This window comes from Eupeodes corollae, chromosome 3 (genome assembly GCF_945859685.1).
Source record: "Eupeodes corollae chromosome 3, idEupCoro1.1, whole genome shotgun sequence".
NCBI classification, from domain to species: Eukaryota; Metazoa; Arthropoda; class Insecta; order Diptera; family Syrphidae; genus Eupeodes; species Eupeodes corollae.
In genome coordinates, this window is record NC_079149.1 from 79723832 (window position 1) to 79748150 (window position 24319).

General features: G+C 32.0%; 1 protein-coding gene across 1 annotated transcript in view; it reads left to right on the plus strand.

Annotated features, from left to right (window-relative positions):
- Window positions 1-852: 852 nt before the first annotated feature.
- LOC129949153 (muscle LIM protein Mlp84B-like) overlaps window positions 853-24319 on the plus strand; it is a 33863-nt gene continuing 10396 nt past the window's right edge. Inside the window, exons 1-5 of the mRNA XM_056060428.1 lie at window positions 853-1007; window positions 1331-1447; window positions 1517-1676; window positions 14267-14390; window positions 21101-21197. Coding sequence (XP_055916403.1) covers window positions 1345-1447; window positions 1517-1676; window positions 14267-14390; window positions 21101-21197 — 484 coding nt within the window. The 5' untranslated portion in view covers window positions 853-1007; window positions 1331-1344. The remainder of the gene's footprint in view (window positions 1008-1330; window positions 1448-1516; window positions 1677-14266; window positions 14391-21100; window positions 21198-24319) is intronic.

The window sequence follows — 24319 nt, forward strand, 5'->3', positions numbered from 1 at the left end:
CATATATTTATAACCATTTATGCATATGTAAATGTGTATATGTATATTTGTGTGTATTATTTTATATTCTTATTTAAAATGCAATACAAATAAGCAAGCTATAGTGCATTCCCTTTCTCTGTGAACCCAAATACATATTTGTAACATAATCGTCATCTATATTTTTGGATGTACTATTTGTAATGTCTATACATTTGTCTATTTATAAATGTTAAAAGCCTCAATTTGTTTATAAAATTCCTGCTTGAAAACACATAATTTATTTATAGACACTTTAGTATTTTCACATAAATGCACATACCTACGCTTATAGTTCACATATTTATTCCTATACAGGTTTTTGTATCTAACAGAAAAAGCTATGACTGATTTTGGTTGAAATAGATTTTATTTTTTACTCAACAGATGATTTATTTATTTTCTCTCTAGTCCACGATTGTACATACATATGTACATACACATTTATGTATAATAAGAAAAGTTTGTATAAATTTTGAGAACAAACAGTTTTCTTCTTTTTTAAATTGAATCGGGTTGCCTGGTGATCACTATTACAAGAAAAGTGTAGGTGGTGCAGATACATAGGTATAGAAAGCTAAACACATACTCAAAAGAAAACCAAAACAAAACGAATTTGTTTAATTTTTTTTTTTAAATTCGCTATTTTTTCCTAATAGATTTTTGAATATGCATTAAATAGCTTTCGATTTAATTGTTTGCTTGTTTTTAGAAGTGCACTTCTTCCTTTTTTTCGTTATTAATATTGCAATTTTTTGATCGTAGCGTTTGCCCATTTTGGTTTTATGTATATATATAAGCCAAAAAATATATGCATCGATTACCTATAACGATATTTTTGTGATAAGTATAGTACGTATAATGTGTGTGCCGTGTGCACTCAGAAATATAGACTACCTGCGAGCAGCCACCCTCCAGTTCATTCGATATCGGTGCTAATTGGGAAGAAGTGCTAAAATTTAAATTATTTATTCGAAAAATTTCTTTTGGTATATATAAAATTGTTTAATTTTTTTTTATTTTAGAAAGTAATGTGTGAATATTTAAAATAACTATGATTTTTGAGAGAATAATTTAAAATAAAATAAAAACTTAACTGTGATCTGAATTTTGAAATTTTGAAATTATATCCTTAAATAACTTTGTGTAGAAATAGAAACGGTTTTTAAATAATTTAATAAATTTAGTTTTTTTTTGAAAGAAAAAAAAATCTATTACGTAAATTTTATCAACTTAACAAACTAAAACATTAATTTTTTTCTTCGAATATAAAGTTTAATACGAACGCCCTTATTTTGTTTGTCTTATGCAGGAAATTAAATAAAAATGCCTTTTACACCAGTTGAAGTTCCAAAATGCCCAAAGTGCGGCAAGTCTGTATATCGTGTCGCAGGAGGTTACAAATACCACAAGACTTGTTTCAAATGCGGTAATAATCCTTAAAAGTGCATTATCTTTCAAAAACGATGTAATATAATGTAAACATATAATATACTAGGAATGTGCAACAAAGCCTTGGACTCCACGAACTGCACCGAGCACGAAAAAGAACTCTTCTGCAAAAACTGCCATGCCCGTAAGTACGGTCCTAAAGGATACGGTTTCGGAGGCGGTGCTGGTTGTTTATCCATGGACACCGGAGCGCATTTGAACAGAGAGTAAGTAATTAAAATCAAATTAATTTCCCCCACAAAAAAATAAAACAAATATTGAAATCATATTTTTGTCCAAGACGAAAATTTGATTTGGAATGAATAATAGTGTTTTTTAAAATATAAAACAATCCATTCCATGAAAATGCATAATGATATGAACCAATACACACACATCAACATATACATACATACATACATATATTTATATTAAATAAAATGTCCTTAATTTTTCAAAAAATTATTGTATGTGTGTATGTATGTTAGTTCTTGTGTTTGTAGCGCCATGTGCTTGAATATACTATGTAAAATTTTAAATTAAATTATTTTGTAGAAAAACCAATAACATTAGTTTGAAAATATAAATAAGTAATAGTAATTGCAAAATCCTTATCTTGAGGGCCGTTCATATATATTTTAGGCGTTAAGGTTATATTTTAACTGCTTCTTTGCCTTTTTTGCATTTCTTTTAAAAGAATTTTACGTTTATTTCCAAAAAAAAAACCTACATATTTCCTTCTAACATTTCTGCAAATAATAAAATTAGTTAATATCTTTGATATAAATCTACTTTTATATAAATATTAGAGGCTGCTTGGAAAAAAAAACTAACTTCAAAAAGCTTTTATTAACAAAATAAAAATTTTGAATTATTTATGGCAATGAATTTAATCATTTAAAAGACGATGATAATATAAATATTTCTTGGAATAAACTATATTATTTTTTTATTCCATCGCAGCAACTAGTTCAACACCTTAAGATAAATCCTGGTGGAGTTGAGGATAAGCTAGTTCTTCCAAAAATATCTACGTGGCAATTAGTTTTTTAAACAAATATTTTATAACAAATCCAATTAATAAATATATAAATGTCAGTGCAAAAATGCATCATGCTAATTTTATTCCTCTATATACATACATAATATAATATTAAAAGAAAGAAAACTATTTTTAACGAACTCTCAAAGCGTATTTTAGGTTCGTCTTATACATACATACATAATACCTATACACAAAATAGAAACTCTTAAGGCAATCAAGGTGAAATTAATTATTCATAAAAGTAAGATATTATTATGATTTGAAATACATACCAATAAACATTTAAACAACTGTCAAGTATGTACATAAAAAGCGGTATATAACACATTATAAAATTAAAAGCAGATTAAATAAAATAAATTCAATTGGGTAAGGTACACACAACAATCAAATTTTAGAATCTATTTTTGTTTAAAAAAGAAAAACACACACAAAAAGAAATAAAAAGGAAAAGAGAAAGTGAACGGCCATAATGTATAGATTTTATTTAAACATAGTATAGTAGGTTGGTATGTATTGAAATTTGTTTTTCAAGCGCATGGTTAGTGGTCTTGTTATTATTGTTTTCATATTTGTTCCTTATAATATTTTTGTATTCATATTTACGTAATTTGTTTATTAATAAAACATAATTTAAGTACCTGCAGTAATATGAAAAGAGAATGAAAATGACGAAAAGTGCATAGATCTAGAATCGTCATATCAACAAAAGTATTTAAAGCTAAAAAATCCGAAAAATAAGTTTTCTCCAAAAAACACGTTACATTTGTCCATATTGGATTGGCTTTTCATTAAAAACAGGAAAGCGACACAACTATAAAAACGCAAGAGGGTGTTCAAATAAAATACAACCTTTGGTGGTCTCTTCGCATTTATTGTTATTATAATGAGCGTTATTTAGAAACCACATATGAACTTTGGCACCTTGTCGTTTTCCAATAGTTTTTGTAAAGCGAAAACCATAATAAGGAATTTAATATCTCAAAAATTAGTTTAAACTTAGTCCTTTTTTCGAAAATCGATAAGTTATTTATATGAGCAACATAAACTTTAATCAAACAAATATTCCCGACAAAAATGTTTAGTCACATATAAAGGGTGTTTTTTTAGACGCGTGGTTTTAAAGACGAATTGAAATTCATATAAATTAATGTTATGGCCAAGAATTAAGCTTTGTTATAAAAATAGGGGTTTTTTACATTATGTTTTAAAAATGATTTTGAGCAAGTGCCATGATGCTCGGTGGCTTGAAGAAATGCCAGCGAGATGACTATGGCTGAATCACAAACACGCTTCAGCTTCGGTTTCGTCTGCGTTACTTTGCTTGAATGACATTTCTATTAATGATTCATTCTTTGAATGACATTTCTATTATTTTATCCCTCCAAAGACAAAGCAAATGTTCAGATAATTGAACTAAAGCTTCTGTTTGGAGTCACATTACGTTCGTTTCCTTAGGATTGTCGAACGAGGTCGAAGGTCCATTGTGATAGCATGCATTGAATTCCTATGGCTGAACTCGTAAACGTCAGGTGAAACCGAAGCTAAATCGAGTTTATGATTCAGCCATTAATGTTAAGCATCTTGCACATGAGCTACGAACTGCGAACTGTGGATGTTCGCATATTTTAACTTTTCTTTCACATGAGTTTTATATCTATTCGCAGACAGCGACGAATTGTCCATTTTTAATTACCCTTTTTAACAAATAAAACAAGGGTGGTATAATTTTGAGGTTAAGTTGAGCGCGAACAATTTATTCGTTCCAGTGTGGATGGTATGTGGAATGCGAATAGAGTTTGACAGTTCGTAGCAACCACACTGGAATATTCGTTACTACCAAATTGTTTTTACAAAATTCTCTTGTTTTAAAGAACAAAATGCAAATTGTATTATCCTAACATAAGTGTTAATTGGTTTCTTATAATTTAAATGTGTTTTTGTTTGAAATTGACTTTTCGGAATGTGTAAAATCACGTTTGATCGTCCATTCGTTCAGTCGTTGTTCGTTCTTATGTGCAAGGGTCTTTAAACCAATTTCTGCAGCAATTAGAGCCGTATGTCAGCAATGATGCAAGGAATATACATACTTCCTTCCAAGGCGTCAATCGTCTCGTCTTATCGGCGTAGCGACTTCATATAACCGAACACAAAATAGTCCTGCAGTGTTAAATCGCACAATCTTGGAGACCACGCCACAGATCCACCACGAGGGATAATGCGCTCACCAAAAATTTAAACCAATCTGAGCATAAATCAAGCTATTGAAAAGACCAAATCCCAACAAATTATTATAAATAAATTGGGTGGCGCAACAGTCCGTTGAGAACTAGGGCCTAGTGACTTAAAACTCTCAACCATTCCTGTGTGCAAGTACTGTTGTCAGGGATGGAGTAGTACCCGTAACATGATGGTTAGTGCGTTGGACTGTCATGCCAGAGGTCTGGGTTCGATCCCTGCCTATGCCTTCTAAAGTTTTTTCACGGGTACTGTCTCTTGCGAGGATTTGAGAAATTCTCCTAGAGTAATTGTTGTTATGAAAAAAAGTATTGTCAGAATGAAAACCACACGTCTAAAAAACACCCGTTATTTTGCAGGACCTTAAAGATATAGTAACGGTTTTTTGGATTTTGTTTGTCAATGTAACATAACCTATTTGAAATGTAGTACTATTTGTTTGTTAAGTGAATTGGCGAAAACGCAATGCTATCTTGTATCGTTAAAATGAGATATAGCCCCATTGCCATTATCATTGGATGGCACTTGCATCAATGAGACTGAACACCTCGATATTCTCGGTATGTGTGTCACCAACCACCTCTTGTGGAATGATCACATGCGCGATGTCGCCAAAAATGCCGCAAGGTGTTTGGGTTTCCTTAGGCGATGCAAGAAATATTTCACCCCTTCTGATCTGGCTGTATTTTTATACAAGATCTCTGGGCTAGTGCTCCTGCAACTTACTTAAGCCTTTTGGATAGTATTGAACGTAGAGCATTTAAATTGATAGATGATAATATCATCATAAGTTCATTTACTTCGCTTAAACATCGTCGTAAGTTCTCTTGTCTGACCCTTTTTTACCGTTATTTTAACGGCTTATGCTCTAGTGAAATAGCCAGGTGCATTCCTTCCCTTAAACAGTTCAACCGTAATACTCGCGCTTCTAGGAATGCTCATCAGTATACCCTCGAGCCCTACTTGGTCCGAACAAAGATTAGTTCTTTAGCCGTACTATGCGAATGTGGAATGCCTTACCACACTCTGTCTTTCCTAGGCATTGCAATATTCAGAAATTCAAAACTAATGTGCATGGATATCTCCTTTTAAACTTTCTCATATCAACAAAAGTATTTAAAGCTAAAAAATCCGAAAAATAAGTTTTCTCCAAAAAACACGTTACATTTGTCCATATTGGATTGGCTTTTCATTAAAAACAGGAAAGCGACACAACTATAAAAACGCAAGAGGGTGTTCAAATAAAATACAACCTTTGGTGGTCTCTTCGCATTTATTGTTATTATAATGAGCGTTATTTAGAAACCACATATGAACTTTGGCACCTTGTCGTTTTCCAATAGTTTTTGTAAAGCGAAAACCATAATAAGGAATTTAATATCTCAAAAATTAGTTTAAACTTAGTCCTTTTTTCGAAAATCGATAAGTTATTTATATGAGCAACATAAACTTTAATCAAACAAATATTCCCGACAAAAATGTTTAGTCACATATAAAGGGTGTTTTTTTAGACGCGTGGTTTTAAAGACGAATTGAAATTCATATAAATTAATGTTATGGCCAAGAATTAAGCTTTGTTATAAAAATAGGGGTTTTTTACATTATGTTTTAAAAATGATTTTGAGCAAGTGCCATGATGCTCGGAAGTGCCATGATGCTCGGTGGCTTGAAGAAATGCCAGCGAGATGACTATGGCTGAATCACAAACACGCTTCAGCTTCGGTTTCGTCTGCGTTACTTTGCTTGAATGACATTTCTATTAATGATTCATTCTTTGAATGACATTTCTATTATTTTATCCCTCCAAAGACAAAGCAAATGTTCAGATAATTGAACTAAAGCTTCTGTTTGGAGTCACATTACGTTCGTTTCCTTAGGATTGTCGAACGAGGTCGAAGGTCCATTGTGATAGCATGCATTGAATTCCTATGGCTGAACTCGTAAACGTCAGGTGAAACCGAAGCTAAATCGAGTTTATGATTCAGCCATTAATGTTAAGCATCTTGCACATGAGCTACGAACTGCGAACTGTGGATGTTCGCATATTTTAACTTTTCTTTCACATGAGTTTTATATCTATTCGCAGACAGCGACGAATTGTCCATTTTTAATTACCCTTTTTAACAAATAAAACAAGGGTGGTATAATTTTGAGGTTAAGTTGAGCGCGAACAATTTATTCGTTCCAGTGTGGATGGTATGTGGAATGCGAATAGAGTTTGACAGTTCGTAGCAACCACACTGGAATATTCGTTACTACCAAATTGTTTTTACAAAATTCTCTTGTTTTAAAGAACAAAATGCAAATTGTATTATCCTAACATAAGTGTTAATTGGTTTCTTATAATTTAAATGTGTTTTTGTTTGAAATTGACTTTTCGGAATGTGTAAAATCACGTTTGATCGTCCATTCGTTCAGTCGTTGTTCGTTCTTATGTGCAAGGGTCTTTAAACCAATTTCTGCAGCAATTAGAGCCGTATGTCAGCAATGATGCAAGGAATATACATACTTCCTTCCAAGGCGTCAATCGTCTCGTCTTATCGGCGTAGCGACTTCATATAACCGAACACAAAATAGTCCTGCAGTGTTAAATCGCACAATCTTGGAGACCACGCCACAGATCCACCACGAGGGATAATGCGCTCACCAAAAATTTAAACCAATCTGAGCATAAATCAAGCTATTGAAAAGACCAAATCCCAACAAATTATTATAAATAAATTGGGTGGCGCAACAGTCCGTTGAGAACTAGGGCCTAGTGACTTAAAACTCTCAACCATTCCTGTGTGCAAGTACTGTTGTCAGGGATGGAGTAGTACCCGTAACATGATGGTTAGTGCGTTGGACTGTCATGCCAGAGGTCTGGGTTCGATCCCTGCCTATGCCTTCTAAAGTTTTTTCACGGGTACTGTCTCTTGCGAGGATTTGAGAAATTCTCCTAGAGTAATTGTTGTTATGAAAAAAAGTATTGTCAGAATGAAAACCACACGTCTAAAAAACACCCGTTATTTTGCAGGACCTTAAAGATATAGTAACGGTTTTTTGGATTTTGTTTGTCAATGTAACATAACCTATTTGAAATGTAGTACTATTTGTTTGTTAAGTGAATTGGCGAAAACGCAATGCTATCTTGTATCGTTAAAATGAGATATAGCCCCATTGCCATTATCATTGGATGGCACTTGCATCAATGAGACTGAACACCTCGATATTCTCGGTATGTGTGTCACCAACCACCTCTTGTGGAATGATCACATGCGCGATGTCGCCAAAAATGCCGCAAGGTGTTTGGGTTTCCTTAGGCGATGCAAGAAATATTTCACCCCTTCTGATCTGGCTGTATTTTTATACAAGATCTCTGGGCTAGTGCTCCTGCAACTTACTTAAGCCTTTTGGATAGTATTGAACGTAGAGCATTTAAATTGATAGATGATAATATCATCATAAGTTCATTTACTTCGCTTAAACATCGTCGTAAGTTCTCTTGTCTGACCCTTTTTTACCGTTATTTTAACGGCTTATGCTCTAGTGAAATAGCCAGGTGCATTCCTTCCCTTAAACAGTTCAACCGTAATACTCGCGCTTCTAGGAATGCTCATCAGTATACCCTCGAGCCCTACTTGGTCCGAACAAAGATTAGTTCTTTAGCCGTACTATGCGAATGTGGAATGCCTTACCACACTCTGTCTTTCCTAGGCATTGCAATATTCAGAAATTCAAAACTAATGTGCATGGATATCTCCTTTTAAACTTTCTCTAATCTTCCTAGTGCGCACACTGTGCCTCTGCATAATAAGTATAGTAATATCCTCTTTGGTGTGTGTATATTATATAAAAAGAAAGAAGGTAAAACGATTATAACCAATTTTTACAAAGTATATCAAAGAAAGTATCATAAATATGAACAAAACCTTGCAACTTGGTACACTAGGGAGCTACCCTCAAAGTTTTTGCCACCAATAAAATTTGCAAGATCTAATGGCTGAATCACAAACACGCTGCAGCTTCGGCTTCGTCTGCGTTACGGTGGGAATGCTTCGAGGTTGCTTTGAATGATATTTCTATTATTTCATCCCTTCAAAGAGCAAATATTTTGGTTGTTGACATTTTTTTTATAGCTTTTGAGCTGCTAAGTTATATGACAAAGCAGATGTTCAGAGAATTGAACAAGAGCTTCCGTTTGGAGTCACATTACGTTCTTTTCCCTACGATTGTCAAACGAAACGTAAGGTCGAAGCTCCATTTTGATAGCATGCATTGAATTCCTATGGCTGAACTTGTAAACGTCAGGTGAAACCGAAGCTGAAGCGTGTTTGTGATTCAGCCATAATAGAAATAATTCACGGAAAAATTGATGCACTTGGTCTTTGATTGACATACATCCCGACGTAAGAATTCAACGGACAGAATTTAAATGCGCAGATATTGCAAGGTTTAATCTATCAGGGATATACAAATTAAGAGTTAAGTTAGGTGGAATTGGCTGGAGGAACATTTAGACTAATTCTTGTTTCATTTTAATGCCGCATGATAGAACACAGATGTCTTTCCTAATAGTTTATGTGAGACTATTTATTTCAGAAAATGTTTCATCACTAAGGTCGTATTATTAGGAATCTCCTTGTTGAAGAGAGTAGTCTTTTTAGTATTTACTTATAGATGTTAGATTTATTCACTAAAAACCCTCGAAATTCTCTAGAATGGTCAGAGAATGGAAGCCAACATAGCTGGATGTTAAACTGCTAATTGCATATATCATTTCTTTTATCTGTTGTCTATATCAAGATTACTTTGATTTAAGACAGCTAGGAGGTCTTTCATGGATATCTTAATTTGTTCTTGAAGTTAAAAGTTATCTTGAACTTAAGGCGCAACTATAATAGACTTAACCGAGCTTACGCCAGCTTAAGGGAACGAACCAATACGCAGCCTTATATGTCACTTACCATAATAGACGTTCTGCTCAGTTTCGTTAAATTTCGCTAATTTTCGCGCAATTACGGAATAGCCATTTAAATGGCTCGAGCTTAAGCAAATGTCAAATTTGCTTAAGTTACTTGGATCCATTATGGTTACTCTTTGTTTTGACGATAACTTCTGATAACTTTTCGTTCGGTTTTGACATAAGCTTAGTTTCTGTTAAGTCTATTATAGTTGGGCCATTACTCTCCTCAAAACGTCGAGTAATGGTAGATTACAGTGGTGTATTTTATTTTGTCCCTAGTCAAGAAAAATGTCCCTATCAGGTCAATTGAATGACGTTTTTTAATTCAACTGAAAGCTGAACTTTATTTATTTTTTGGACAATTCCGTTTAATCTTTTGTGTAAAAGGGTTCCTTGTCAAATTAGAAGAGAATACAAATAGTAATGGATTTGTAGCTTGCCTGAGAAGTGTTTTGTAGACAATAATGTTTTTGATAGTTTTTGTACAATGAACTGAAGGTATAGATTTGTGAAGTAAAGTTCCAAGTGTGAAGATTATGGCAGTTAAAAAATTACTTATTGCCTTGGTCAAAATGTACGTTTAGAGAATGGAGTTGACTGCAATTGAAGTCCCTTATGTTGTCTGAACCTGCCCATTGCAAAAAAACGTAAGCAGTTCTTTGATCGATTACGGGCAGAAAACTGAAAAAATAGCTTAAGCACAAACATTTCGAATTTTTAACAGTTACATAAATAAAAAAAATATTTTGTATTGACATGTGAGCAAGTAACTTGGCTAATGAACTTATAGTTTTCAGCCATGAACTAACACAATCAAGTGGGATGTTGTAATATAAAAAACCATATTGAAATGTGTTTTGCCTCGGGAACAGTTAACATCCTGGTTAGGCCTGCTTCTTGAGCAGTTTAGGACTTATGTATATGTTTCGTAAAAATCATAAAATAGATTTGAGGTATGTATCCCACTTCAATGGGACATATGTAAATTATTCTTTTTGTTATTTATTTACCCGGGAACATTTTTATCAACAAATTTGAATCATCCTTTTGAACTAAGAACTAGATAAAACGTTTGAAAAGGCTAAAAATTATCAAAGTGTGTTTGGGAGATTTCGAGACATTTTTGCTGGGTTTCAAGGGACAGCTGTCCTGGTCTATGGATTATAATTCAGCAGAAATGTATTACAACCAGATTTGTACATATTTTCTTGCTGAATTATCCAATCTAACAAGAAATCACCGACATAATCGATCCTTAAATAATTGCCTAGAATGTTATGTCTATAGATTTCAGCAGACAAAAAAGTGAAAATATTTTTGGTTAGTGTTTTGTCTATACACTTAGGCTCGTTTCACACTACACGGTTTTCACCGTACGGCAAAAAACCGAGCGGCATAAACGGGATCATGTCTAATTACGCATTATACGGTTTTAACTGTACGGTAAAGAACGACGGGTTCCTGTGCTTAGTATACTTTTTCAGTGGCTGATCGAATTTTGCCGCACGAATAAAATCGTATGATGTGAAAATATGCATTTCGTCACGTACGCCACTAAGCTTATCGCGCCGTCCGGCTTCCGTATACCGTAGTGGCAGTAGACGGTTGCTTCACGGCGCGGCGCGGCCCCGGCATTTTGCCGTGACCATATATGCTCTTCTTCGCAACTCTAACAAAATGTCATCTTCCGGTTTTTTTGCTGTACGTTTAAAACCGTGTACTGTGAAACGAGTCTTATGGTTAAACGTATCCCAATTCGTCCTAACTTGTTTCGATGTCAATAAGGGATCAACTTTGGTAAACCTGTTGATTTTTCGACCCTCAACAAGAGCGGTTTTATACGGCTTAATTCGGGAGAAATCCTCAATAATTCTATTATTGTGGTAATATTAAAGTGTTTTAACCGCATTCCTAACATGATTTTTCTCTCACATCACAAAAATGGTCTTGTGTGTGATTTCCAACACAGTCTCTTTAGAAGATAGTTAACAAATTCACACAGTACACACTGATTTTATAAAGGCATTTACTAAGGTTAACTTAAAAACCCCCTTAAGAAAACTAGAATCCTATGGAATTAGTGGGTCATTGTTGAAGTGGTTTGGTTCATATTTATTTGGTCGTAACCAACTTGTAATTGTTGATGACATTTGTTCTAAAAGTATCCAAGTTACTTTTAGAACAAAAGCGTTCCTGAAGGAAGCCATTTGGGTCCTCATATCTTCTTATTTATATGTTATGATTTGTCTAAAATTTTGCAAATGTCGCTTATTCGCAGATGACATCAAGTTTTTTTTACTTTTTTTTCTAGTGTCAATTGGCAGGTTAAGACAACGAAAGGGACTTAATTTGCAGATAACTGCATTCATTGAACGCACATTTAAAACAAGGCAGCTATTTACTTTTTTAAGAGTCATAAATTTCAAACTCAGAACTTTACTTCACTAACTTCTAACTTCAGTTCATAGTACAAAAACTACCAAAAAACGATATTGTATGTTTTGTATTGTAAGAATATATTACTTATTTCTTTTCCAATTTGAGAAGGAACCCTTTTCCACAAAACATTAAATAAAATGGGTCAGCTAATAAATAAATTTTACAAAAATAAAGTTCAACTTCAGTTGAATGAAAAAACATAGTTTACTGTCATTTTGACATAAGCTGACTTGACGTGATGTTGATAGTGAGGGATATTTTTCTAGATTAACTTTCCAGTCAACTTTCCAATAAAGTTGCCTTAATTGGAGAACAATTTTTTGCCAGTTGTCCAATCAGATACTAGAAATTTGCCTTACTTTCAAGTCCCTTATGTCGCCTGAACCTGCCTATTGCCTGCTCTTCCGAAATTACCTAAATGAATTTTGTAGGTGTATATAGATAAATGTGTGTCAATGTCCTATAATAGGGATGTATATCATACATATACATAGTTTAATTATATTCTTTGGAAAATGTTGCACTATAACGAGAAAGTTAAATCTAAACTTCATATTGATTCTGTTATTTCCAAAGCTAATTCAATGTTGGGATTTTTATGAAACCCGACAACTTAATGTGATATAAACAGGATTGAAAGTGTTCAAATTAACTTTTTGCGCTTTGCTTTAAGAACATTTTTCGGTAGTTTACACAATTCATTATTCATATCAGTCTAAATGTTTATTTGGGATACAAACTCTGAATTTGGGCAGACACATTGGGCAGGTTCACACAACATAAGGGTCTTCAGTTGCAGTCAACTTCATTCTTTGAACGTGAATTTTGACCAAGGCAACTAGATAGTTTTTCAAGTGTCATGAGTTTCAAATTCAGAACTAAGAACTTCACAAACCTCTACTTTAAGTTAATAGTACAAAAACTAACAAAAACATTATTATCTACAAAACACTTATCAGGGAAGCTACACATCTACCAAGATTTGTATTTTCTATTGTAAAAAAATATTTTTTGTTTTTTTTTTTTCAAATTGACTAGGAACCCTTTTACACAAAACATTAAATAAAGTTGTGAAGAAAATAATTAAATCAAAGAGTAATAAAGTTCTGCATTCATTTTAATGAAAAGTTGTCTTTATATATTGCTTGCTATTGCAATAAAAAAATGAAAACTCAGTGCCAAAAAAGCTCATAGGCTTTACTTTTCACTATCCTGTTGCTACATTCCGGGCTTTTTATTTTCCATAGAGCCGGATGTTCTTTATAAAGTTCGAGGAACTTGCTCCAGAACTTTTGTTCATCAGCCATTAAAAAAACAATGTATAGTGGCGTAAATAAAATTTTTATACTGAGCGGTTGCACAGTTTTTGACATTCACGACACAAATAACTGCACAAATTTAAGACTTGAGCAAAAATATCAAAATTGTTTTAATTTTTACATAGTTAACAGCACAAACCGCTCAAACAACCCCATTCACAACACAACTTAACTGCGCAAACCCCAGTTTGCGCAGTTATTTTGTGTCGTGAATTTGCGGCCTAAGGAAGATTTTTCTTGACTAACTTTCCAGTCAACTTTCCAATAACTTTTTAGTCAAGTCTACTATCAAAATGACAGTTGATAATGTTTTCATTCAACTGAAAGCTGAACTTTATTACTGTATGATTTCTTTATTGTCTGCACAACTTCATGTAATGCTTTCTGTGAAAGGGTCCCTTGTCAATTTGGAAGAGAATTAACTAATATTTTTTCCAATACAAAATACAAATCGTGATGGAATTGTTGCTTACCTGAGGAGTGCTTTGTAGACAATAAATTGTTGGTTCTTTTTTTACTACGAACTTAAAGTATAGGATTGTGAAGTAAAGTTTTGAATTTGAAATTCACGACACTTGAAAAACTAACTAGTTGCCTTGGTCAAAATGTACGTTCAAAGAATGAAGTTGACTGCAAAATGAAGTCCCTTGTGTTGCCTGAACCTGCCCATTGTTAAAAATTACTATTACTTCTTATTTAATTTATATTAACAACAAAACTATCCCATGGTAGGAATTTTTTTGTTTAACTGTCAGATGGACCAAATTTATTGTTACATTTTTTTAATAAGTCCCAATCTGACTGAATTGTGATCTTGTTTTTATTTTTTAGTGACGAAATTCGAAACGGTGCACGACTGGAGCCTCGAGTAATTGCCAAAGCACCCGAAGGCCAAGGTTGTCCAAGATGTGGTGGTTACGTTTATGCAGCAGAGCAGATGTTGGCACGTGGACGGGTATGATTTTTTTCTTTACATGTATACTTAATAAATTATAGTAAAGTAAGGATTTTTTTTAACAAAATCTATAAATTTATAATTCCTAAACAGTATTAGTATGTAGTTCAATTTTGTGTCATTCTTTGATTAGGAGTACTTTTTTTTATGAAAATTGCATAGTAATGGCATTTGGTTTCATTTCTACAATTTCTTAACCGTTTTATTTTTATTACTGTGTAAGTACAAGATAATCATCAACCGATGAGTAAAATAAGGAATAGGGTTTCTTCTGATAATCATTTTCTTATTTATAGATATTTATTTAGGGGCGATGCAAGACGTTTCTTCCCTCTCCTAATCTTGATATACATATATTTATCTATAAATCTTAAATACATCCATCCAAGATGCAGTCTAACTTTCATCTCTTGGCTAATAATTCATTAACTTAGTCTCCAGTACTTCAGTCTTTTTCATTTCCAATTGGGTTTGGTTGCCTAAATTCAGTCTTTTTCATTTCCCATTGGGTTTAGTTGCCTTAATTCAAATCTTATTTCGAATTTAATGTATCACGTCAGGTTTCTGAGATATTACTTTTTAAAATTCGAAAAAAAAACACATACATACACACATATGTTGCTTATCAGCTCTTACCACAATATGGACCAATTCTTTTTTTAATTATACGTGGTTTAAATTCTCCGTAAATAAGCAAATCATTCACTACTGTTTCCTTTATCGAAGCCCAAATTTAGACAGAGTATCAACTTCTCGTGAATTTGATGCTTTGTCTGATTCAACATTCAGGCCAGACAACACCCGATGGAGTTTGTGCAGAAATCTTCGCTGAGTTGAACCACCTAACTCAGCTGCCCACTCGAATATCGGACGTTGAAGGTCGAGCAGAAAACACTCTTTACCTGTTTCTGACCTCTGACCCTGATAAGTAAATTGTTCTATCTCCTCTAGGCACATCTGACCATTGTGTTATATCAGCAAATTTCTCGTGTCAAAAATGTTCAGTTAAAGAAAGAGCTCCAAAGAGAACCGTTTGGCAGTACGAGAAAGCCGGAACAAATTTGTACATGACCAAAAATTACGACAAAAATACTGCAATGTCCCAAAGGCAGTAAACATTTTTGGTCATTTGTAAAAACCATGAGGAATTCTTCCTCTTCATCGGTTAATACGCTCGTTGTCAATTACACTCCTTTTGTTAGCTCTTTAGAGAAAGCTAATTTCTTTGCTAGGCAGTTCGACACCAATTCTACGCTGCCAATGAGTGTTATGTCTCCGCCTGTACTAGAGAGAGGTGGTGATTCTATGAGACCAATCTTTTTTCGCACTGGTACTGTGGCGAGAGTCCTTAAAGATCTAAACACACATAAATATCTCCGCTATATTTCTGAAGAGGTGTTCTTCAACGCTGGCAAAACCACTGCGTAACCTTTTTCATCTGTCCTACTCCTCAGGCCTCGTTCCGAGAGGACGGAAAACTGCATTTGCTCAGCCCATCCCCAAAAAGGCGAATCCTCACCCTCTAATTACTTTCCGATTGCACTTACGTCCCTCCTTTCCAAGGTCATTTAAACTATGATTAATTATCAGTTGAAAAAATATTTTGAAGATCGAAAGCATCTTAATGATCGGCATTCGGCAGTACAGCTTTCAAAGCAATAGGTCCACTGGTGATCTCATGGTTCATCTCACCGAACAGTGGAGCAAATCTTTACATCGAAAGAAATCGAAATCTATAATCCCTTTCTTTAATATTCAGTTGAAAAAGCTTCTTTAATTATTGGATTCGACGTGTCTTACAAATATCATGCTAAAACTTTTTACAACAGAAAATGTCAAAACATTTTGAAAGTAAGTTTTTTTCTTGTGACGAACCTGTTGTCTAATCAATTTTATAACATCAAGTTTTTGTAATATATAAATTAAAAATTATAAAAATAATGTTGAAAACGGCTATTTTCATAACTTGAGCAAATAGTTAAAAATAAAATGTGGATTCGAAATCAGCACTAAAAATTAGCTCCAAAACGTCTTTTTACAACTATGAAAGTATTCTAGTCTACGTATATATATGTACAAGTAAAGACCCAAAAGTCATAACCAGCGTTGCCACTTCTCAAAAAAGAGTGGAATCAGATTTTAGAAAAAAAAGATAAGTAGATTTCAAAAATGAACTTTTTCATATTGTTTTACATATTTTTAAATTACATTATTTCAATGAAAATTAAATTAAAAAAAAAACTAGAACTATTTAATCCTTCATATCATATAATTCAATATGTTTACGTTACATTTCTTAAATTAATTCTTGGTTGTTGGCATCGAATGGTCAAATGAAATGACTTTAAGATTTATTGATTGCAAAGGACGAGTTCTACAAAAAATAGTTATTGAACTCGTAATACAATTTCAGTACATTAACAAACTTTTTATCTTTGTTTTTGGATAACTTGAAATTATCTTTTCATATTGAAAACAAAAAATCAAATCCAAAATAACAAATCACAACTTAACACAAATATCAATAAGAAACAGAAAAGAAATAAAATGCACGACATGTTCGCATGAACTCACTCATGTATCCAAAAAATATGTTTAAAACTATTTCCTGTTTTTTAAGAATTTATTAAAATGTATCTGCAAAAAGGTTTGTTTTCACAAAATGTAAATGCTATTTGATTTCTCAAGAAAACCTTAATTTTTTTAAAAAATTTGTATTTGAAAATCGTTTTTGAATTTTAGTTTAAAAATATTTTTTTGTATGTACTCGTAGTTCTGAACTTATTATTAGACGTCTTGCATTTCAATTTTGTAAAAAATTATGACTCATTTTCAAGATATCAAATTTCCAAAAAAATAATATTTTTTTGTTAAAATTAAAAATAAATAAAATGACATAAAGTGACGATTCTATCTGAGGTACCTATCTGGCGCAATACAAAAATATTGTTTTATATTGAAAGAAGCCAAACTAAGAACACAAATTTTAGCAAGAATTAAAAAAAATCTATCGGTTTGTTTTTGAAAAAATAGAATTATCGTTTTTTTTAGCGTAAAAATTGTATTGGTACTACTGTTATTTTTAGTTTAAAAAAACACGAAAGACATACAGACAAACTAACAAAATAAGGGGCCCCACTTTTTTCGACTTATCTAACATCGTAATTTCATGTTCGATTAAAATCCCGAATTCGAATTTGTTTACGAGTGCAAAACTTGCATACAGGTACCTACTATGTGTCGAAACTAAAAATGACAAAAGGGTTAAACTAGAATACAGTTGATAAAACGGAACCTCACGCAAATGCCAATACCTAAGCGATTTTATATTCTCTAGAAAGTTTCAAAACTACATACAAGAGTGATGGGGAGAAAAAAGAAGTATTTTTAGTCTATTTTTACTAAAATTGATGTAGGTAGAAACACAGATCTTAAAAATGAAGTAGATTTCAATTTTTTGGTGAATGATGGTGCGAAGTAAGAAGTAGATTTTTAATTTATTTGAAAAAAAAAGAAGTAGATCCACTTCATTTGAAGTAGAGTGGTAACGCTGGCATAACTAATGAAAATTTCCAGAAACTTAAGTAAGATACTAAAATTATTTAAATTGTTTCTAGAAGTGAAAGATTTGACTTTGCAGATCATCATACAATTTATTTTTAAGTGATATTTTAAGTTTAAACTTAACCTTAAAAACCCTTGTTTTTGGTTTTTAGCATTTTAAAGTTGCATATTTTAAAAACCTGATTTGATAAAAAAACGTAAAGGCGAGGTTCGAATTAAATACATCCTAATACCTTAAATAAGTATTGTTTTTCAGTGTGTGTTTATATAAGAGGCGTCAAAATTATTTGTAATAACAATAACATGTTTTTATTAGAAATTCTATAAACATGCAAGTTAGAAGACAATGAACTTATTATTGGACTCTTGAGCTATAAATCAAAAATAGCTTTGCGGCCTAAAGTCTATTCAAAATTGATATATTGGCGTTTCGTCTCCATATTTTCACTTGGACTCATGGCCATTAATAGACTAATACCGTAAAGCTTTTTCAAAGGACAATTACATTGTTGATTAAATGATATCATTTAAAAACCGTCTCAATGTATCTTGTTTAACTCTTCTTATCGTTAATTAAATAGATTGTTTCCAACAATGGCGGATCCAGAGAGGGGGGGGGGTCGTAGGAGTTATGACCCCCCCCGGGAAATAATTTGTTTGTATTTATGTAGGAATTTCCTTCAATTCAAAACTTATTGTATTGAGTCAATAGATATGACCCCTATTATATTTTGAATTATTCATTTTTTGTATATGAAAACAAAATTTGTATTTTAGTATCTAAACTTTGTTGCGAAAAGTAGAACTTTTAACTGAGGGCTAGACCAAGAACATATTCATAATTCATCAAATTTTGACCAATCCAGGGGGGTCATATGAGCCATAAGGCTTATACAGTTAAGTTGTATAAGAAAAGATTTGTTAGTAAAAAACATTTACAATTTTTGTAGCTTATGTAATGCTTTAAATTATTTTCATAAAAGTTGTTTCCAAAGAAAAGAGCAAATATTCAGGTTTTTAAGAAGAAACCTTGAATAAGACATCTTCAATTTTATACTAAGTTGCCTTTAAATTCCTGAAACTAGCCTTTAATTCCATCTTATTTCTTTGTGTACACATAAATAATGAAAATTGAAGTGATTTTTACTTCCGACACATAGGAACTATTACAAAATTTCTAATCAAACATGACATTACAGTGGTTGAAAAGTAAAAAAAACAATGGCTCCCCTCTTCCATTCGTCATTATAGTGATTTTTACTTCCGACACATAGGAACTATGTATATGGCAACTATTGCATTCGTAAAAAATTTCGAGTCAAACATGACATTGAAAAGTAAAAAAACAATGGCTTCCCCCTTCCATTCGTCTTCCCCCTTCCACTGTGCCGATTGAAACTAAGCCAATTAGCTTAGGGCGTTTTTTCTATTTTTTAATACTAAAAATAACAGCAGTCCCCACACAAATTTGTTGGTGTAAATTCCAAAATTAGAATTTTTTCAGAAATTAATCCATAGATTTTTTTACAACTTTCTCTAATTTTTTTCTTATTTCGACTTCTTTCTACAAGAAAAACATATGTTTGTATTGCTCCAGAAGGGTACCCTTCATAAAGCTGTTATTTTCTATTCAAATTTGTACAAGAATTTAATGAATATATTTCAATAATCTTGTTTTTCAATGCAAGCTTTTGTTGATCGTCAAATTTTCAAATTGATGATGATGTTTAATGAACGAAAATATCACCATTTTGTTGTTTATGGCATTTAAATTTTTGAGACAAATTTATTTTGGAGGTATTGCAGCCAGGCATTTTGAAGTGAATTTGTTTTAGATGTTTTAGAACTTAAACACGAATTTCAAGAATATAAATGTCCCAAAAACAGCAAAAGTGACTCTTTTGTGTGAAGTGAAAAGAGATTCTGAAACGTGTAATTTGTAACTGTCATACAAAAGTTTCTTCCCAGCTTATTTGTTTACCTTAGTTTGTTTAAATTTTATATCCAGAGAAAGTATGTACTTAACGCACTTATTTCCTTAATTTCAAGAACCAAACATTTTTCTCTCTACAATTTTAAAGTTTTGTTGACTCCTTTAAGATCAAAATATTTTCAAGAATCAGCTCCAATCTACGAGTAAGCACCGATAGCGATAAAACCCAGAAAATTCTTGATATCAGATTCTTTCTCATTTTCTGCGTTTTTGAATTTTTGTAGCGTTTTTCGCAATAATCTAAATGGCAATAAAAAAAATTATTCTTTTTTGTAAGAAAGCAAAGTTTCAAAATAATTTCGTACATTTCTTCATGAAAGCAATAAAAAACCTCTAACATATTGTGTTTTGCTCTTAAATATGGCGTATTTAGAAAACTGTTACCATCTTGGAATACTTTCATATTAAGAAAGTGTACTAAATTAAATAGTTAGACTTACTTTACTAGACAATAGCGTTTAAAATAATGTAATAACAAAAGTTGTCACTTTAACCCTTGAAATGTGTACATTTAAAGTTAAGATGCACATTATGTTATTTTGTTAACCTCCTTTAAAGAACATTTTGAAGCGGTTAGTAAAAACATGTCTATATGTTAAGAGCGTGACCCCCCCCCCTGATTAAAAGTCTGGATCCGCCCTTGGTTCTCAATGATTCATTGGCGTACTAAAAGTTTTAAAATCCCATTTAATGTGCACTTTTAGTAAACAAACAAATATGATATGTTCCACCTTAAGTAACCGGTGCTTGACTCATTCTTTCAGTCTGAGCTTTACAAAAACGTATTCTAATAAAAAAGTTTATTTTTTTTTAAATAATAGGGGTACCATCGAAGATGTTTTAAATGCCTTCTATGCAATCGAACATTGGACTCTACAATACACTGTGATGGCCCCGACAAGGAGATTTATTGTAGAGGTACAAGAATAAGTCCAAGATTTTGTGTATTGTTTTATGTGTTTGATTCACTGTTAGTCTTATTTATGTTATTTGAATGTTCTGTTAGATTGATTATTCTGTCTGTTAGATGTAATAGTAAATATGTAAAGTATTAATGTTAGGTAGGTATGATTATATGTATTCTACATACCTTGGGCATTTTTTGGAGAAACAATTTCACCAGGTAAATTTCTAAATGTTTTCTTTTTTTTAGCAATGGCATAAGGAATGCTTCAAATGCGCAACATGCAGCAAAGGACTTGACTCGGTCAACTGTTGTGAGGCCCCAGACAAAAACATCTACTGTAAATGTACGTATTTCTTTAAAATAATTTTAAGACAATTAAACAATATTATGTGGGTAAATAAGGTAAAAAAATAGCACAACTTAAAATTCAACAAGTCCCATCTTAGCTATTCCTTTACGGATGTAGTATAATCCATTTTGCGTTTTCAAAACTAAACGTAAATAAAACATATATAAAATATTTTGTTGATGATATTTCTTTTTATTGTAAAGTTTGAACGATGACATTATGTGTGAAACACTACATCATTTAACCCTAGAAAGATAACCATATTTTATAGACTATAAGTGATACACATGATTTATACGTCAATTCAACGTAGGTTATCTTTCTAGGGTTAAATGACTACCTCGCGAATTGTTGCAAGCATCGATTCTTTTGAGGCAATGTTCGACCACTTTTTGAAACATATTGGGCGGTATCTCAGCCATAACTTGACGAATGTTATTTTTTACGTGCTTGAAAGTTTAAGGTTTATCTTCATAAACACGGTCTATAGCGTAGCCCAACAAAAAAAAAGTCCAGCGGTGTCAAATCCCTTGGTGGCCAGTTGATATCGCCAAGACGAGAAATTACGCGGCCAGGAAATGTATCTTGCAATAATAGTCCAGGAGGCGACCGTAGGGTACCCTACCTCATAAGCCGACTGGAATTGAGTGCCAGAAATGGATAGAGCATGACGTGGCTTATACAAAACTGCAGGGCGGGCTAACTTTCGATGGGCTTTGTGGTGGCAAAATGGCTACTTCCGATACCGTTTTTTGGTACATACCTACCTCATCTGCCGACTAGACAAATGAGGTATCAAATGAAAGCCTAGACTCTCTAGATTAAGAATCCGTTGGGCGGGCTAACTTTCGATGGGCCAAACATGTGCCCGCCCAGCTGTTTTTGGAAAAAAATTCAAAATTCATTAACTTTTTACTTACCGAAATTTCAAATTTTTTTATCTCAAACTAAAAAAAAAACGGTGAGTTGATTAGTTTTACTGTCAACTCAATAAAATATTTAACTGAATTTGTAAAAAAAATTAAAATTACTTAAAACAAGTATTTTACCACAGTTTTTCACTGTATATTTGTCTAAATGTATGTTGAAAACATACATAAAAAACATGACATTATTTTCTGCAACAAATTTTTCGATCTTCATTAGGTATTTAAAAAAGCAAAACACATACGAAATATAAAAGTATTTATCTTCATTTTTTCAAAAAACAAATAAAATATAATATAATTTAATATACATTTACAAAAGATAGGAATAAGAAATTTGCATATTTCACACAATTATTAACATAACATTTTCATTTGTTTCATCTATAATATTAAAAATAAAATAGTAAAGATAAAAACAATAAAATAAATAATATTAACAAAATGAAAATAAAATGGTATTAAAACCTATACCAACATTTTTATTTGCATTAAATTTTTAACAATTGTCATCAGAATCTTCATTACTTAAATATTCTATTTCGTCATTTTCATCTTCATTTAAAATAATGTCATCAACATTTGGACTAGTTGGTTCGACTTGAAACCAAACATTTTTTATCTCCCATCCAAAATTTTCTGGATTGAGCTTTACAAAATATGCCTATATTGTATTTTTCCACATACAACTTATGATTATAAGAAATCATTTTCTGAAATAATTAACAATTTAAAACAAAATATTAATCCTTTTGATGAAAATTTAGAGAAAGGATTTCTATTTAATATAACAACGGGTAGAGCGACAAGTCAAGATATAGCAGATTTTATTTTAAATGCAAATAAAATAGGTGAAACCCAAGAACATAATTTTATTAAAGATTGTTCAAAAAAACTTGATCGATTTGCACGCGTAAAGAAACACTAAAAGAGTAGTGATGGTAAAAAACAGGGTCTTATGTAGGTTTAGTTCCGTGACATTTAATAAAATACCAAAAATTATTTTAAAACGAGTATGTTCTACTGAGTCTCAGGAGATACGTATTGTTTTAAAATCATCAGTTAAGGATTCGGAACACTACAATAGAAACGAAAAGGAAACCACAAATTTTGCAATATCTGGCCCACTACAAAAAAAGAACAGAAGACTTCCTTAAATGTATAAAAAATCCAAATTTCAAGGAATCTCTGGTAAGATTTTTAGGGCAACATTGATAGTTCATTCATTTCAATTTTAAGGGAAAACATTTTTTTTTGACTGTTGATGACATTATTTTAAATGAAGATGAAAATGACGAAATAGAATATTTAAGTAATGAAGATTCTGATGACAATTGTTAAAAATTTAATGCAAATAAAAATGTTGGTATAGGTTTTAATACCATTTTATTTTCATTTTGTTAATATTATTTATTTTATTGTTTTTATCTTTACTATTTTATTTTTAATATTATAGATGAAACAAATGAAAATGTTATGTTAATAATTGTGTGAAATATGCAAATTTCTTATTCCTATCTTTTGTAAATGTATATTAAATTATATTATATTTTATTTGTTTTTTGAAAAAATGAAGATAAATACTTTTATATTTCGTATGTGTTTTGCTTTTTTAAATACCTAATGAAGATCGAAAAATTTGTTGCAGAAAATAATGTCATGTTTTTTATGTATGTTTTCAACATACATTTAGACAAATATACAGTGAAAAACTGTGGTAAAATACTTGTTTTAAGTAATTTTAATTTTTTTTACAAATTCAGTTAAATATTTTATTGAGTTGACAGTAAAACTAATCAACTCACCGTTTTTTTTTAGTTTGAGATAAAAAAATTTGAAATTTCGGTAAGTAAAAAGTTAATGAATTTTGAATTTTTTTCCAAAAACAGCTGGGCGGGCACATGTTTGGCCCATCGAAAGTTAGCCCGCCCAACGGATTCTTAATCTAGAGAGTCTAGGCTTTCATTTGATACCTCATTTGTCTAGTCGGCAGATGAGGTAGGTATGTACCAAAAAACGGTATCGGAAGTAGCCATTTTGCCACCACAAAGCCCATCGAAAGTTAGCCCGCCCTGCAGTTTTGTATAAGCCACGTCATGCTCTATCCATTTCTGGCACTCAATTCCAGTCGGCTTATGAGGTAGGGTACCCTACGGTCGCCTCCCAGACTATAAAGCCATATACGCTCGA